General features: G+C 37.4%; 1 protein-coding gene across 1 annotated transcript in view; it reads left to right on the top strand.

Annotated features, from left to right (window-relative positions):
• Window positions 1-6455: 6455 nt before the first annotated feature.
• LOC122862652 (guanine nucleotide-binding protein G(s) subunit alpha-like) overlaps window positions 6456-19500 on the top strand; it is a 36306-nt gene continuing 23261 nt past the window's right edge. Inside the window, exons 1-4 of the mRNA XM_044168191.1 lie at window positions 6456-8113; window positions 9828-9900; window positions 13911-13965; window positions 14424-14543. Of these exons, the coding sequence (XP_044024126.1) occupies window positions 7975-8113; window positions 9828-9900; window positions 13911-13965; window positions 14424-14543 (387 nt within the window). The 5' untranslated portion in view covers window positions 6456-7974. The remainder of the gene's footprint in view (window positions 8114-9827; window positions 9901-13910; window positions 13966-14423; window positions 14544-19500) is intronic.

Here is a 19500-nt window from a genome sequence, read left to right as displayed (position 1 = left end):
TGTCATCACTGATGTCAGGAAGTCACCCCAGTCAATAATATATGAGGCGCTCCTAATACACTATTAAAACTCTTAGCAGAATAATAAATTAAGTATAAATAAAATTCTACATGAGGGAATATGCCATACTTTTATACTCTTTAGGTATTTTAGGTTGGCCTGCTATGTCTTCCAATATGCTGCCTTATGTTTTGTTGTATATCTGTATGTTTCATTTTGTTTGTACACAACATTGCGTGTAAATAATACAATTATTCGATTGCATTAAAAAGGAATTGTTAATAATAACCATATAGTAATTCCTATTGTGTAAAACTGTGCAAACTTGGTGAAAGAACTTATATAACAACTTCTCAACATCTTTGATCATATATCATAAACTAATGAATTATCAACTGTTGCAGGAGAAAACAATTGGTGCAATGATGCACGACAGAACAACTTTATTATATTGGCTCTTAATGGCTAAAACACAGCCGTGCCACCGACCAAAAACAGGAAGGAAGTGTAGAGAAGATGAATGGAAGTAGTGTGTTTCCCTGGCCAGTGTCATATAACACTACAATAATATAATAACTACATTATTACGATTATACTGTATACACACACGCAAATACCAAACATGTCTGACAGGAAGGAATAGTTTTAAATGACAAAATTGCAGAAACATTTGAATTATAAGATTGTAATATGACAGTTTGCTACCTTTTCACGACACAGTTTTTATAACGCATTCCCATTTTCCTTTTCTGAAGGACCCAGATGTTACAAAAGTTTCCAACAGTTTTCCATTTTCAGCTACTAAGTCAGTGTAGGTGTAATAATAATGGAGTAAAATGTGAGGCAGGCGGGAGATCATGTATGAGAGATGCTACCATCTAGAGGGTTATCACAGGCATAACATGATATCATTGGAGCAGTTATTGTTTTATAGATACAAGCAAGTTGATTTAATTTGTAAATTTTAGCGTTTTCTCATGTCAGAATTTATCAGTCCAACATGTGAATGAAGAGACTGATAATAACGGTTTGATAATCACATTGACGCTTCAGCATGTGGCGCAAATTGTTAGATTAGGTAATAAGATTAAGAATATAAATTAACTGATGATTAGACAATTGAATATTAGGCCTAATGTTTAAGTAGCATTGTTCTTGTATCCTTACAAATAAGCATCTTTCATGAAAGATATTTTTGACATGTCGCAGTATAAAGCACATGTGTAAATAATGATGGCTGAATTCCATTTAGCTGCTTTGGGTTTCAGGGTGCTGGTGTTGTGCATACTGGCTCGCTGTCACACTGTCACGGTTTACTGGGACATTAATGTTATTAGTAACACGTGTGCTTTTCCTATGTGAGAAGTGAAAACATCTGCTGTGAAAAAAAAAAGCCTATTGCGTTAATGTTGGAAATAGTAGCAGCATCTTTTGTTAAAGTTTGGATGTTTCCCACAGGACATGTGTGGCACAATAACTGAATGATTGTGTTACTGTTCCTTCGCAGAACAAATGTCCTGGGTTTGCATGTTCTCCAAATGTTTGCACAGGTTTCCTCAATCAGCTCCAGGTTCCTCTCACAAGTTACATTGTTCAGCTTGATCGCACACAAATGGCCTTTATATGTGAATGTTTCCCTCTTTGTGTTTTCCCCCGTGATAGACACTCCTTAGTTATCTTTTTGCTGACGTCTGTTACCATGACAAAGTTGTCAGATGATCTGTTGACATCAGAGAAACTCAAATATGTAAAGAATATTAAAGGTTGATTTGGATGAGGATCCACAAACTTAATGAATAGATATTTTTCATTGAGTGTGCTTTTCATTTACCTCATCTGTGTGGGTGCATGTGTAATGTAGGTAAATATTTAATATCATCTGAAGTTCACAAGGTCACCAGTCTAAACCAGACAGTGTATCGCTGTACCTGACTAAGTATTGCAATACTACTAAGCACAGGATGACGACCCTGAAAACTCTCTATAACTCACACAGAGAGAAATGTCAAATATACTTAAATGCGGCATTTTACTGTTGTAGCTGTTCGAGGTGGAGCTAGTTGGAACTACTTTATATACAGTTAGCTGGTTTAGTCCAGTGGCCTCCAACTACGAGTCACAAGATGAATATGAAGATAAATCTTATTAATATGGTAGGAAAGAAGAAAAACAAAGTTCTGATACACAAATTTGTTGTCAGTATTTGGCTTAATCTTTGCCTTTATTGTGAAATATTGGAGGGTTTTACCTCTTCGGGCCTCCAACAATAATTAATAATAAATATAAAGTTTAGCTGAAATGTGACAAAGGGCCCCAACGAGACACTGCTGTTGTGTAACAGGTCACAAGCCTTAAACATTGGGAGCGAAAAGTAACTATAACTGTCAAATAAATGTAGTGGAGTAAAAAGTATGATATATATATATATATATACCACAGAGGTACAAGATGAGATCACAGGCCAGGACGAGTGTTTGTTGTTCTGAGATATTTGGTTGTTGCCTTTAATTTGCTTCTGAGATTTAAGTCATTACTTCTTTTACTCCTTGAGTTGTCTGTTGGGGTTCATTAGAGAGCCACAGTAGCATTTAGTTGTCACTGATGACCTTTATGTGTTTTGCCCTGAGCTTCTTTCCCTTGCCTTTTGATGTATTTGGTGAGGGAGGTGTGTGTGTGTGTGTGTGTGTGTGTGTGTGTGTGTGTGTGTGTGCCAGTCTGCCTATTTGTCTGCTCTGTATACAGTATGTGTGTCTGTGGCTGTATGATTTGTGGTGCACACTGTTTCCATGCATGCGTGCACGTGGGCACGAATGGGAAAAAAAGCCAGGGAGCCGTTTAAAAGTTCAGATCACCGCCAGGTGAGTTAAGCTGACAGGACATCTGGATTGCATTCTCAATGTTTCTCAATCTGTATCGATCAATTTGAATAATGCTGCATGTTCTGAATAACAGGCTTGCCATGGGGGTTTAAAAGGAGTTCATGGAAAGTCTCCAGTCATTTAAACCCAAATATTGTAAATCATAGTGTAAATATATTGTAGTATACGATTAGTGGGACTGAGACATCAAGGTTTTTCACTATCCAATCAAAGGTATTGTTGGAGGTACCACAGTGAACAACATGTCATATGTATCAATTAAAGTTGTATTTTTGTCAAATTACTTCTTTTATTACCACATCTTGTTGCTCCTCAGCTAATAACTAAGTAACTAAGTTGCTCAGTTGTCATTGAGATGGTTTAGTTTGTTATCACATGTCCTAAATATGGAGTTTCTGTCATGTGATTAACAGTGATAACAGTATTCTTTTCGGCCTTATTATCACTCAACTAAAGCTGCTACAGTGGTGGTCTAGTTTTTTTCCTGTCCAGGCCCCAGAGGTGTGGACTCGGGTCCCATGACTTGGACCCGTGTAAGACTCAAGTCATAAATCGGATTACTTTAGACTTAACTTGACAAAATCAAAAAAGACTTGCAACTCAGCCTTGACTTGGACTGAGGTGATATCCTCCCCACAACTAAGTAGGCTATTAAAATGTGTGTTACAAAAAAGTGTTGCTACATTCTCAGCCAACAAAAAGTCTGGATCTCAAATCTGAGTTTTAGTTATTTTTAACTTCTGTTACAAATGTTGAAAGCTGGAGACGAATTGATTCGATAAGGGATTCAAAACCAGATTCAGGTTTGACAAAATGCCAGCGATCCCCAACCCTAGTCACAGAAATAATATGCCAAAGCACACCTGATCATTTTGCTTTTAAATGATCTAAACGTTATTTGAAAGTAATAAATGAAAATAAAAAACCTCCATTATTTGTGTACATTTACTATACTAACTGCTACTCTGAAGAATTGGCATTAAAATGTGTCAGAGAGCGCATAATGACGCTTGGGCTGGAAAAACAAAGTTTAGGACTTAGACTTGACTTTGGACTTGCTGGTCCTTACTTGGGACTTGACAAGGGCCTTAACAGCCCTGACTTGAGACTTTTTGTGACTTTGTCCCACCTCTGCCAGGCCCTCGTGCCCTGCAACTTGACTGAAGAGCTTCTGCGATCAAAATATCCTTCCCTTTTAATTATCATTAGTATTATTAGTATTTGTATTGTTGCTACTAAATGGATGTGATGGCGTTTACTGTTTTGATTTATGAGTATGGTACATTTTTCTAACTTAATTGATATGTCTTCAGTGTTATTGATGAATGCTTTTTGGGTGGGCAGGTTGATGATCATTTTGCTTCAAAGAGGGCGCCTCTCCCCTTCTGTACCTCTGCTTCATGACGCTCCGGGCAATCATGTGATCCGACTCCGCTTCAATCCAGATGCGTCAAGCGGCAGCAAGGAGGAAACCGGAAGTGCTTTAAACTTAACTTCAAACTAAAAGCATAACATTGCTTTCGCCTTGTTAAGAATGGATAAGATGTAAAGATTTTGATCGTTTGTGGATTTGTTTATTCATTTATTTTTTGCCTTGAAGTATAAATATTCACTGTGTTATTGACTGATGTATGTTACATTATAAATGTTTAGTATGACAGGGACATTGTAGAAAATAAAGTTAGCCAAAAAAAAAAAGCAATAATAATTGTTTTTATCTTTAACTACAGCCCCATGCCAAATTAAGTCTTTATTTACAGTGTGCTACTTAGGAATAGGTAACTCACAAAACATTACAATCATATGAGTTTGCTAATAATATTTTGTGAGCATTATAATTATATCAGCAATTTGTTTTATATACTATATTTAGTTATAGTTGTTCTATTGTAAAGTTAGGTTGCTGTAAGGTTTTTGTTAAATGGCACGTGCCACATTATAATTAATTTCAAATGATAATTCAGTCATAGCATTGGCAACAATAAATATTTAAAGTAAAGTTTTATGAATAATAAAAAATATTGATGGTGCACAATTTACAACAAACGAATACAGTTCTTGTGTTGGGGAATCCTCCGTTAGATTATTTTCCAGGAAGCAGTGTGGAAAGTAAGTACATTTACTACTGTACTTAAGTGCAGTTTTGAAGTACTTATATTTTACTTGAGTACTTTTATTTTATGTACTTTCAACTTCTACTCCACTACACTTCAGAGGGAAATATTGTACTTCGTACTCCACTTAGATTTATTTATTTGTAGTTAGGCTACTAGTTACTTTTCAGATGAAGATTTTACATAAAGAAAGCTTATGATGAGATTTTAAAATGCAATATATTGTGTTAGATAAAACCTTTGTGGCTTGAGACCCCTTACAAAAAAACCCCAATGTATAGGTGGAGCCCCATGTCATGTTTCAGATGTCTATGAGTTGTTATTACCAAGGAGACATTTCCCCTCTAAACTTCTCACAGTTTCATGTAAATGTCTGTTCGAGGCACAGCGAAATTATTCAGTATTTCACAAAAAAAGCTAAGATTAGAGAAAAGTTAAAATAAAACAAAGTTGTGCAGCAGAACTTTATCATTAATCATGTCATGACCCTGCCAGATTTATCCTGTGACCCTTTGGAGGGGGCCCGACCCCAAGATTGGGAACCACTGCAGTAAACTACCAAACTGTAAATAATTCAAACTAGCCCTATTTAAACTGCAACAGTAAAATGATGATTACATTGATACAACAGTATTAACAATCTAATAATGACATAGTATTACAGTCACAGGAGCCATTTTTCTGGAGAACTTTTACTTTTGATTCTTTAAGTACATTTTTCTTATATTGCTTATGTACTTTTAATTAATGGTTTAGTATGGAACATTTAGGAGGAGCTATTGGCAGAAATGGAATATAATATTTATAAGTATGTTTTAATTAGTGTATAATCACCTGAAAATAAGAAATTGCAGTTTGCAACCATTTGAATTCCACCCTCCCCTTCCAAACGGGTAGGAGAAACTACGGTGGCCGCGAAACTCGCGAAAAATTAAACGACCCTATCTAGAGCCAGTGTTTGGTTTGTCCGTTCTGGGCTACTGTAGAAACATGGCGGTGCAACATGGCGGCCTCCGTGGAAGGGGACCTGCTCCCTTTGTAGATATAAAGCGCGTATTCTAAGGTAATAAAAACACAACGATTCTAATTTTCAGGTAATTATACACTAATGAAAACATACATACAAATGTTATATTCCATTTCTGCCAGTAGCTCCTCCTAAATGTTACACACTGGACCCTTAAGTATATTTTGATGCTAATACTTTTGTACTTTTACTTAAGTAAGAGTTTAAATGCAGAGCTTTAACTTGTAACATAGTATTTTTACAGTCTTTACTTAAGTAAACGATCTGAATACTTCTTCCACTTCTTTTTTTTTCTTTTGTCTATATTACAAATGTTGTTTTTTTCATAGAGAGCAAGCTTGATAGTCCTAACCACCGTATGAGTTAGGCGTTTTTTGTGTTATTCCAACACAGAAATTACGCTGGGCATGAAGCTTCCTTGAGGGCTTTATTGTGAAAGCTGCAACCGGAAGTTGAAATTGTCGCCACGAGAAGCTTGACCACCGTTCTTCGTTCCCAGGGTTCCGTGAGAGCCGTTTGCCCCACCCCACCTCTTCAACGCTATCTATCTCAATGTACAATTCTCAGAGAAAAAAGGGGGCAAAGATAATTAAGAGTAACACCGCAAAGAAACGATTCTCATCTCCCCGACCGGTTCATCGGAGCAGACGCGGCCTGTCGGCGGTAAAAATAAATGTCTCGCCGTTGGATCAGTGATTGAAGACACCGCGGTATGTTCATGTATCATGCACATGTAACCATAATCTACCATACGGATTCAAAGGGAATACAAAAAGCTGAGAGACTTGACAGCGGGCTGTACCTGCGCCAAACGGGAAAATAACGGAGGATTTCCACGACTATCACCTGGATATCGCGTTATACTCAAGGACACCCAACTGCCAAAAACCGCCTTTGCTCGCGCGGAGAAGCCTTCCGATGTGAGGAGAAATACAAATTAACGTTACAGAGAGAAAAAGGACGGAGAAGGGGCCTTTTTTTGGGGTCTGGTCAAACCCTCCGAAAAAAAGCAAGCACCAGCATCTGTTGACGGGGAGAGGAAATCATTCTGACATCGGCTAAAAACAGGATATTATTGATAAGGTTGCTAACATCAACGACGACAGACCACAAAAACGGTGTATAATGTGACGGGTTTGAAAGACGTTTGTGATAGAGCAAGAAGCCCCGGTGTTAGCCGGATGATTCACATGCCGTCATTTTAAGAGGAAATATTTATTTTTTAATAATTTTTTTTCACCCGCCCTCTGATGTGCTTTGGTTATAGGTGGAGAACGGATTGCAAACAACCCCTAAAAATAATAACCTAAAATATATATTTAAAGTGGGGGGGGGGGAAAGGTCGAGAAAATATAGGGCTTTGGTTGTGAGTGGAAATGAATTGAATGGCAGTGTGAGAAATCTGCCGAAGATGGGCTCCGGAGGAGACATTTGCCAAGAAAATTAAACATATATTTAAAAATATATAAAAAGCAAGCGTTTAGATTTAAAACACCTTTTTAAGGAAACAGGACCACCGACGTTCATTAATGTAGGCTACATTGCAAGGCTGGAAATTTCACATCCACTCTCATATCAATGTTGATGACTTCATTGCGGATTTACAGTGAAAAAGACCAGAATCAAGCGTCTGAGAGGGCGGCATCGTTGCTCTGCTCCTTTTTTGAGTGATCTCTTGTTGATAAACTGCCAGTAAATAGCCACATCCATCCATACATATTGTGCGAAAGCCTGGTGGAGGCCACCGTCTACTACCTAACAGGTTTACATCTGTTTCATCTGCATCTGGCAACATAAATGTCACCCATTTTGAGCCAGGTGTTCCTCCTCTGTTGGGCCACTCTAGGATTTTAGGATTGATTGATTTTTATTCTGATCAACACCCTTCCTCCCTCCCTACACCCAACCACCCACCCTGCCTCCCCCCTGAACCTCTCACTGGGTTTTTGGGAAGATGGGCTGTCTTGGCAATAGTAAGACTGAAGACCAACGAAATGAGGAGAAGGCCCAGAGGGAGGCCAACAAAAAGATAGAGAAGCAGCTCCAAAAAGACAAACAGATATACCGGGCGACTCACCGACTACTACTATTAGGTAGGTTTTGTGAAATTTATCTTTAATAAATGTGTGTGTGTGTGTGTGTGTGTTCAGTTTAGGGCCTGAAGGTCCATTTTGTGCAGAATTGTTGCGTGTGTATTTTCACCTGTTTATACAAATGTAAAAGCTATTGTTTCAGATTGCATGATTGCATGTTTTTCCACCGCCTATAACAGCGAAGCATCAACAAATGATGCAATGACATGATGTCACTACATCAAGGGGTTTACAGTGTCTTGATACAGGACAGTTGAAAAGCAGCCTCATCTCCTTATTATGGAGCATGATTACAGAACATGTGCGAGACGGTGGACAGACAGGCAGACACGGTTTGTGTGAAGGCAGCATGCAGAGACTGGGAGGCTACCAATAGGCGTTTTTGCATGGTTGTGTCTTTTCTCCACACAAGACGTACAGGACAGCACACAGCAATATTTGTGATGTGGTGTGTGTCTGTCTGTGTAGATCACCTTGAGTTATTTAGGCCCATAGACTTCATGTTTGATGCTATTTTTCAGACTCCACTCACCTTTGCATAATCCTCTCCACACCAGCTACTCTGGAAATGGATATTCTATAATTAGTCGTTAAAAAAACTCAACTATTTTTAATTTAATGAAGCTATTTCTGGCTTTATCATCTAGGCCTCCATGTCACGATACAGTCTGAACCTCAAGGCCAGAGCTAGTATCCTGCTAAGCCTTTTGTAGTACGGAGAGAGCAAATTAGGATTACTATTAGGATTATTAGTTTCCTTTGAATGGCTGTCTCGTTCATTCTAATCTGAAATTGATCCTAGATTTATACACTTACACTTAGGCTCTAAATAGTAGGCCAGCAGCCTAGCTCCTTGTGTCCAGGTTAGCAGATGTTATGGCCTGGCTTCTTTCATTTTCAGTTTGCTAGGACACCATTAGGACTTTTTCTGTTTTCCCTGTGAAACGCATTTTGTCGTGCCGGAATTATGGAGGCGTTTTCTTGATCCTTAAAAGTATTTATCAGGGCCTAACAGATTTTGTCCGTCTGTCCTGAATGACATCTCACTTCTGTTCAAAGAAAAAACACTTACATATGCAATATTCTGAGCTGATCTGGTCTACCAGGTAGACCGATTCTTCCCTTCCTCATCCCTGATGCTCAGAGTTCCTCCTCACATCTGGAGGCAGTGGTAGGAAGAAGTACTCAGATCCTTTACTTCAGTAAAAGCACCAATACAACAATGAAAAAATACTCCGTTACAAGTAAAAGTCCTGCGTTCAACCTCGTACCTAAGTAAAAGTACAGAAGTATTATCAGCAAAATGTACTCGATGTATTAAAATCAAAAGTACTCGTTCTGCAGAAAAAAAACATTACGTTATTAGATTGTTAATATTGATGCAACAATGCGTAAGTAGCATTTTACTGTTGTAGCTGGTCCAGGTGGAGCTAGTGTTAACTTTATATGAAGGTAGTTATTGAGGCAGTGCAGAGAAACAAAGCCCTGAAGTTAATCTAGCAGGCATCTAGCTCGTTCACTTCATCTTCCACCAAGACACCAAAATGCCTAAACCTTCCTGGATCCGGTATCCAGTGACGAGCTTTAAAGCATCATCAGCTCATTTCAGATGGATCTCCGTTCTGGATATTTTAGTCGGTGCCTTTGAAGGACTTTTGTACAACTCTTAAAAAACACTGTCTGACTCATTTTTCTGTCCTAATTCTGCTTTCAGGGGCCGGTGAATCCGGGAAAAGCACGATAGTCAAACAGATGCGAATATTGCACGTTAATGGCTTCAACGCAGAGTAAGTGCTTGTTTCGTTCTCTACCTCTGTTGTTAATCACACACACATACAGCACAATTGATCACTAAACCACTACAGACAGTTTTGGTGGTTTTATTTACAGAATATAGTGATTAATAATGATAATGATTAGGATTGGGTGATACTGGCAGGATCAGATATGAAAATATTTGTTGACCAATACCTTGATCGCGTGATGATGTTTTGGGAAATACTACTGGTGCATTCACAAGATACAAATGATAGGAATGACCTTTAGTAATACTAATGGCATGCAGGTAGAGGGATCCGCTGTCCATTTCACTCAGCTAGAACAGTAAAATTTGTGTGTTAGTTGGGAACTTTATTGTCAACAATGTGGAAAATAAAAACAAAAAAAGGCAATTAATGAAGACAGACATCAGGACACAGCATCAGCAAACAGCATGACAGAAATACTACAAAAATAAAAAATAAACAAAGAAACACTGGAAGCAAGATTCAGTTTGTGAAAGACGCATGAAGAGGCTAAAGATTCAATATTCTAATTGTATTTTGGCAGGAATGATTTGTTATGCAGCTTATAAATCATTATTTAAGCTATATTTGACTAGAGCTGAAACAAGTAGTCGATTAGCCAATGGACAGAAAATTAATTGGCAACCATTTTGAGAATGGATTAATCATTTGAGTCATTTCTCAAGCAAAAACGTCAAATATTGTCTGGTTTCAGCTTCTCAAACGTGAGGATTTGCTGTTTTCAGTGTGTTTAAATCATATTTATTCAGTTGATATCACCGATAATTAAATGTCTTTGGGTTTTGGACTGTCAGTCAGACAAATAAAGACATTTGATGAACTTGTGATGAGCGCCCCACACACACACACACACACACTATTTTCCAACTTTTTATAGACTAAATGATTAATTGATCAATCAAACTTAATGATCAGCAGATTAATCAGTGATGGAAATAATTGTTAGTTGCAGCTCTAAAACAATATTACAATAATCCAATCCTAGACAATATTTTAGCCTCATCTTCATAACATCCTTAACTGCATACCGCCAGCTCCAGTTCTAACTGTAATAAAATTATACAACATCCTACTATTCTTGTAGCTTAAAATGTGATATATATTGTATTCATTGTATGACATATACAAATTGTGTTTACTAAATATTTTCTAGCTTTGGAGGTGCTTTTAGTTGTCTTGTTCATACAACAAAGCAGAATATAATTCCTTTCCTGTTCTGAAATGTGTATTTTTGTGTCCTCGGACAGTTTGGTTGGTGTAATATGAATTAGCAGCTGTCCTCCTCGGCCAGAAAGAAGGGAAAAGTTGCTTTTCCCTCTTATTTTGTTACGTGATATATAATTGTACTGATTATTAGAAGGAAAACTTTGGATGATCTTCTACACATGAAGGGATCTTAGTCTTTACTTAGCTAGTTAACAAATATTTATTTTTCCCGTTTTCATTGGCATGGAGGGATACACTCTTGTCATTGTTTGTTTTTAAAAAAACAACTATCCAACATGATCTAATAAAGAAAATGAAGTCAAATGTTTTGGGCAAGATTTTTGTAATGTTTTGGAGTAAATACTCAAAGTCTGTCTCAGGTTTTCATGGAAACATTGCCCTGGATGTTTTCAAGCCACCCTGTCTTGTGAATGTCCTAAAACTCAATCCCAAATTGATGCAATGGAAACAAAAATCACATTTTTCTATTCTTAATCATCTGCTTCCTAGAAAGGGGTTGTGGGGCAGGAGCATCATCATGTACTTATTTTTGGGTCACGTCGAACAGACGCTCCTCACAGACCCAGACGCTCTGGTGTAATGACAAACCCACAGTCGGCTATCACTCCCAGGTCGCGTTTAGCTCCGGGGGTTTGTTGCTTTCTTTGGGCCGGAGGGTTTCCCTCTGGGTGCAGGGCAGTGCCAGTCAGCGCCAGGTGCTGGGAGGATGAGGACAGGAGGAGCTGATGGGGAGTGACACAGTGATATAGGAGCGAGATGAGTGGAGGGTGAGAGCAGGAGGGCAGTATGGCTGAGGTGAGAAGAGATTGGTATGGTAGCTCGTTTCAAAGTGGAGGTTCTTTTTTTGTGTTTCTGTTTCTGTGGAGGTCCTAGTGTGAGGAATGTAGTCTGTCTCTCTTTATCGTACTGCGGTCGCTCTGAATGAAATAAAGGAGCCGAGGGAAGCTCTCTGAAGCCACTCTTACTAAGTTCCTTTGAGGATATAATCAGATTGATGACGTTTCTTAGCTTTTTTGTTTGGTAATCTAAAAGTGGGAGTGTGAGAACTTTTTGCTGTTGAGTCAATACTAATAAACATAAAAAACTTCATCACCAAACCAGAGAATCTACCTCTATTACCTTTGAGCATCTCTACTTATTGTGAGAAAAATATATATTGTAAAATATGTCTGCAGCTAACGATTATTTTCATCATTGATAAATCTGCCGATTATTTTCTGAATGAACCATTTGGTTTGTAAAATGTCAGAAAATAGTGAAAAAGGTCCATCACAAGGTGACGTCTTCAGATGTGTTGTTTTGTCTGACCAGAAACCCAAAGATAGAAAATTAAATGGCAATAATTCTGATAAATAGTAATAATTATTGAATGTCAGTCTACTAAAAGATTAATCAACAAATTGTTTCAGATCTATAAGTATAAATATTGCGATATCACCCAATGATAATAGACAAATAAAAATGTTCACTAACAGATAATTGTCCCTAGGAAATATAAGTACCATTTCGAGGCTGAAACTTTGTCGGGGTTAAGTTTCGATTACAGCAGCATGCAGTGGTGCAGCGACGCTGATAGTGTTACTTTTTCACCAAAGTCACTTAAAACAGAACACATTCATTACCAAAAGATTTTCATCCATGCTATTAATTTGAAATCCTTCTGTTCAAGGTGAGTATTACAGGCTCGATTCAGTGGTCTTGATGGCACCCACTGCTGCTGTAATGTCTGCACTCAAAAGTAACACGCACTCTGATATACTGAGATATTTCGCCTCGGGTCATTCAGAAGAAATCACACCATGCAGGTGCCTGATTGTGTAAGCAGCTCTAAGGTCGTCTCATTTGGAGAATTTCAGCATCAAATTTGACTTTCAATTGTCAAACGTGTCTTTTGTCAGGACATTTGAAAGAATTTGATACTTAACACTGGCAGCCCTGGTTTCTGAAAGACCTGCGTGACGTTAGACCTTTACTGCTGGTATCAGTGAAGCCCACAGATTGCACAAACTGAGTGCCATGCCGTGTGGTGATGCTGAAATTCTGTTTGTCTTTACAACAATAAATGGACAAAATATGGAGCATATCATTGTATTTGCTAATTCTTTGAATTCTACTTTGTGCTCGTGGGAGGTTGGTAGTTAATATTGGACTTAAAAAACATCTTAAAATGTACAGTAACAGTCTGTGTTGTCCTCCACAACCACACCCCACACGTTTTCTGTTTAATAAATGGCATTGCCAAAATTAAGACAAGTTCTGCTGTTCTCATTTGGTATCAGCAAGTACACATAATTCAGGAGTTGCACTTGGTCAGCAAAATAAAGGTATCAGTGCATCTGGAGCAGCCATAATACTAATGTCTGATATAATTTACCTCCAGGCTGACAAAGAGGTCCTGGAGAAGTTTATGTTGCACAGCAAATTCCTCCCAAAACCTCCCGCCACTAACACAAAAGAAACAAAACATTCCTTTGTTTTTTCAAGCTGTTTCATTTATATTTTAGATAAAAATACTTTTTGCCTGTACAGCGATGCTATCCATATTTGGATGTACAGCTGATATATTTCCGCCTAGTTTAGGCAAAAGGTTTTTCCAGTTTCCCATGGTGCTGTATTTTGGAAATAATCAAGTTTTTATTAGCATTTAAGAAAAGAAATGGACTGTGTTCACTGTTAACCGTCATGACTCAAGGCGATAATGCTTAATTCTTGTAATTTATGCTTTTGTGTAAAACATAACATGAACCCTTCTTTGTTCTTCACAGGGAGAAAAAACAGAAAATTCATGATATTAAAAACAACATTAAAGAAGCTATAGAGGTAAGCAATTGATCTTTTGACCCACTTTTCCTACAGTATTGGGAGCATTGATGAGACATTTGCTAATTTTCAGGGCAAGACAAGACAAAGGCAAAAGCCACAATGCAGTCTGTTTGCCTCTGAAAGTTTGTGTGTGTGTAATAGTGTCAAAATTAATTAATTATCTATGAAATATCTGAGCATTAAAGTCAAAGGAATGATAAATTATTCCTGATGTTGTTAGGCAATAAAACAACTGACAATTTTCTGAATGCTTTTAAAATATTGAGTAATGCACTTCAGGCAACACTTTTCCTTCAGAATGAATATGTAGCACATTGAGATGAATCTCCCTTTGTCGTGTAGATGTAAAGGAAACCTAAAAAAAAAGGGGTTGAATATTAACCCTGTTGTAGTGTTGATAGATCTTTCTAATGAATTATTGCATTAAGTTTTCTTCTTCTGTTCTCTCCATCCAGACGATTGTGGCTGCCATGAATACACTCACACCGCCATGCAAGTTAGCCTGTCCTGCAAACCAGTGCAGGATCGATTATGTCCTGCACCAAGTAAACCAGAAGGATTTTGAGTTTCCTATGGTAAGTTGCACCTTTCCTCCTTGGGATCTACTGACTCTCTGACTTCTGCACTAGTTTGTTTCCTTCTTTCAGCTGCAAGTCCCAGTTTATACTAATAACCTCTCAGTCTAATGTCATCTGGAGGTCAATGAAAGTGTTGATAATGAATAGTCCCACAGCAAATATTAAGCAATATTTTTACACCAAAAATGCCCAAACTTTTCTGGTTCCAGCTTCTTAAATGTGAGTATTTGCTGGTCTTCTGTGATATTAAACTGAACTAGGAAATTGTGATATGCATTTTTCCCAATTTTCTGACATTTAATAGACCAGGCGATTAACCATAAAAATAATCGTTAATTAGTTGCAGCCCTAAACTTAATTCTTTAAAAAATCAAGACTTTACACAGTTACAAATCTTAATCACAGCCTGGTTTGTCTGTGTACTATTTTCCTTGCAAGATATCAAGCTGATAATGCAAATCAGCTTAAAGTTTTATATATGCAGTGTTTTTATAGATATATTCTTTAGCTGTTTTGTTGTAAAATTGGTCTCAAAGTCTTATTATAACTGCTATTAAATTTCATAAGAATCAGATCTAGCCTGCCGGTGCCCTGGCTAGGTGTGCTGTAGGTGAGTAAGGCACCTCACACGGCAGCCTGGTGTGTTTGCGCAGTGATTCAGTAATTATCAGGTGTGCTTCCGCTTGGGTGGCTGATAATTGAATGAGCCTCTCACCTGAGAGATCCACACCGCCTGTTAGCACTGATTGTCTGTAATAACCCTAAATGTGTCTAGAGGGACCTGTCCTCCAGAAACACAGAGGCTCTGAGGGATTCCCCCCTGAGCTGCAGTCAGAGACTCGCTGCAGGTCCCACTGCTGGACAAGATATTTATTTATTTATTTACTGCAGTCTTCTGGATCAGTTTTTGGTGCTTAAAACCGATGTCACAAATTAGTTTAACGTGTTTTAGACTGCTAGTCTGATAGCATGTAACGTTCATCCTACTTTACATTGCAGGGTCTAGGAGCTGTAATCTAAAGCTACAGAATCCGATTTCTGGTGAATAATTTGCGGACGTGTTGTTTCAACTTTGGATTCTGACGTAGTCTTTGAAAGTTATGGAGTCCTGTTGTGTTTTGTCTCTGTACAGGACATTTCGGTGAAAAGGTAAAATGTATGTGACTCACTAATCAAGAACGTCCAGTTTACTTCAGCGAGTAGAGAATGAAGCTGTACTCCTGAACGACACTCGTTCCCTCAGTTGCATGCCATTCAATTAACGAGTCCATTGGTTTGCTTGTCAAAAATGGTAATTAGACCATAACCGAGCCTTGTTGCATTGTACTGTCGAAGTACGGTCCTTTGTACATGTAATGCTAGCCATAAAAATCTGGGGAATCACTGTTGCATTTATGATGAAACGTTTCGATTGAGCTGAAACGATTAGTCGAATAATCCATTAGTTGATTGACAGCAAAAATAATCTGGGACAATTTTGATAGTCGATTAATCATTTAAATCATTTTCAAGCAAAAATGCTAAAAAGTCAGTGGTTCCAGCTTAAATGTGAGGGTTTGCTGCTTTTCTCTGTTTCATGTCATTGTAAATGGAATATTTTGGGGTTTTGGACTGCTGGTCGAACAAAACAAGACATTTGAATACGTCATTTGGTACTTAAGCAAATTGTGACAGGTGTTTTTCACTATTTTGTAGACAAGCGATAAACAAATGAATCAAGAAAATGATCAGCAGATTGATCAATAATGAAAATAATCAGTAGTTGCAGCTCTATTTTTCAAAAATAAAACGTAGTTTTCAGGATATCAGTGAAAGGTCATGCATTTGATTTACTGCTCAATCAAATTGAATGCTGATTATTTTAATCTCTTAAACCCCACATATCCATTGTCAGGCCTATCGTTATAAACGCACGCTTTGCGAACAAGCACATAAATAAAACTGTTGATTTATTTTAAATCCTAGTCAAAATCAAATGGTTTTCAAAGATACCCTGTTTGGTTTTCTGGGAAATTTGTATAAAATCATGCAAAGAACATCTGTATTTTTTTATTTGATATGTCCAAAAGAAGTGTGTTTGCAGAATGAAATGTTTTACAAATTTAAATAGTGATATGTAGCTTTAATCAATCAGTGGAACAAACATTTAGAGAATAGATGTTGTCAAACTGTGAAAAATGGTTAATCTAACTTTGTAGCTACAAAATTAGAAAGTAAACACAAAACGTGTCATATTATTTAATTTGTTAAATAGCATTTCAACCGTTTTCTAATATGGGAAAGGTTACTTATAGAGGAAGAAGAACACTGTGTCTTGTTTTTTCCAGCACGATAGTTTCAGTGTTTAAACTGGTTGTTTTCACAGTGTAGATTTGTACATAGCAGCTGAGTTTCCAGTGAAGAGTGTTTGTATGTAAGCAAAAGGAAGTCTCCTGATATTGTCTCTGTTACTTCATGGCAAATTTATTATGCGGGCCTGTCTCAAGCTGACCCTTCCCTCGGGCCGTCATTCAGTCACTAGACTTCCACTGAAGACCTGCAGGGTCTCGATGGAGGGAAAGACCAGCACTTTGATCTGATACTGACTTTTGGTCTTTCATGTGGGGTGTGGAGGGTTAGAGCATAAACGTGGTGTTAATGCTTTTGGAGTCATTGAAGTACCGCTCTTATTTTATATAGTGATTTCAGCACAATGACAGCTGGTTACCTAAAGCAGCGTTTACAAAGCATCAGTTCCCAGAAGCAAAAAGTTTGGCTTTGTTTTAACCGATTCTGCCCGTTGAAGTGAATGGGTGGTTGTTCAGCAAAGAGAATATAATGGAAAACTATCTGATCAGCCTTTCCTCCAACTCCTTCACCGCCTCCTCAGCACACTCCCCCTCGCCTGCCCTTAGGGCCTACTGGAAACCAGTTGGACTGGTTGACTCTGCCTTCAGCAGAGGAGGAAGAGAGACAGAGAAAATAAGCACAGGGCCTGGATTGAATCTCCTTAGTCTTGCCCTGATTTCCTTTCGAGCTGCATTTCTAATCAATATTCCTAGTTGTTATTATTCACAAAAATATTGTTTCTCCTAAAATGCTAATAATAAAATGGGCCGTGCCTTTATGCAAGTAAAAAATTTTTACTGAGGTTATTTACTTGGGCTATTTAATCCCTTACAGACTGATTGCTGCCATGCCCACCTGTCCTGAGCCTCCTTGCTCCCAGTGTAGTACAGTACAGTGACACATCATTGTAGTCAATCAGTTTTATTTATTGTAAATAGCTCTAAATCACCAATTTGCCTTACAGGGCTTATGACATAAAACACCCGCCGTTTCCTCGATGTGGTTAAGGAGAAACTCTACAAAATAACCCTTCAACAGGAAAAATTGGGAGAAACCTCATTAAGAGCAACAAAGGAGACAGACAGACATGAAGTACATGTTGTATAAACAGAGAGTCTCTATGAACCAGCTTCATACTGTAGCATAGTTTTTAAAGTCTTGAATGTCAATTTCAGTTGATTGTAGTTCATATACAGGAAATATTTTTACAAAATTAAAATTTTAATAGTTAATATATAATAATAGAAGTGATATCATACCTCTGATATGTCACCTGGTAGATTATTCAGAATATGTTTTCCTCAACCTAATTCTATAAATGCAATTTAATTCAAAGTAAATCATATAATCCTGTAGCATGTCTTTAGAGCACTGTCTGTTTCTCAAAGTAGGTCTATACGCAGGTCACAGCCGTTCCTGTTCTTAAACTCTTCACAGAGCTGCACAGCCACTGCAAGAGGCATCATGAAAACGCTTTCAAACTCTCTGAATTTTTCATGTAGCCATGAATAAACTTTATGATGGAAAGACGCACATTTTTATTTGTTTTCTTTGACACTTGACTACTGTGTACATGAACTGATTATTTAAATTAGCGTTTAAACACATGTTCTTTTTTTTGCTGCAGTGTTATTATTTAAAAAAGTTATTGCTAAATATAACTAGAGCTTCAACCAGCAATTGTTTTCATTATCAAATAATCTGAAATGATTATTTTTTGATGAATCCATTAATCGTTTAGATGTCTGAGCAACAGTCCAAAAACTGAAAGATATTCAGTTTATAATGATATAAATCAAAGGAAATCAGCAAATTCTTTTTTTTTTTTTTTTTTTTTTTTTGGGATAAATCACTTGACTAATACATTATCAAAATGTATTATGTTGATGGATTAATGGATTAATCACCAAAAAATGTCAGCTCTAAATAGTGCTGAAACAATGAACCGAATACTCGATTGATAGAAACTATTTTGGTAATCGATGAATAGTTAGCAAAAACAGCAAACAGTCATTGCTTCCAACTTCTCAATTGAGTTGATTTGCTGCTTTTCTTTCTCTTATGGGATTTTAATCAGTATACTTTTAGACTGTTCGTTGGACAAAGAAAGCAATTTGGAGACGTCACATTGGGCTTTAGGAAAATAGGACGCTAACTTTTTTTCACTAATTTTGGACATTTTTTTTAGAATAAACGATGAATTGGTTAATCGGGGAATAAATCGGCAGATTAATCGTTAATAAAAATAATTGTTAGCTGTAGCCCTACCTTTAAATATAACAGGTCTTCTTCCCATTTAATACTTACTACTATTTTAGTCTGGTTCTTTCGGGGTAATTTATGAGTCTTTAAATTACCTGGGAAACTTTTTCTGATTGGTACTCTTTGAGGCCTCATAGTTAGAATCTGAGTGAACTCTCAAGAGAAAAAGGGGAAAAAGAGAATTAGTCAACATAGAGACCAGGCTCCGTCCCCCCTCGTTTTTTACACTCCAATCGCTTTTGGGGTGCCTTCTATATCTAGCACTCGTCACAGACACTGAAAAGAAATGACAAATTAAGGTACTTAACAGTGTCAGTGATAATCAGCAATTACTCTTGTTTGACAATTTTGTATTGTGGTAATA

This window comes from Siniperca chuatsi, linkage group LG2, assembly GCF_020085105.1.
Source record: "Siniperca chuatsi isolate FFG_IHB_CAS linkage group LG2, ASM2008510v1, whole genome shotgun sequence".
In the NCBI taxonomy this organism is placed as follows: Eukaryota; Metazoa; Chordata; class Actinopteri; order Centrarchiformes; family Sinipercidae; genus Siniperca; species Siniperca chuatsi.
Note: the sequence above shows the minus strand (reverse complement) of the source record. Positions and strands in the feature narration are given on the sequence as shown.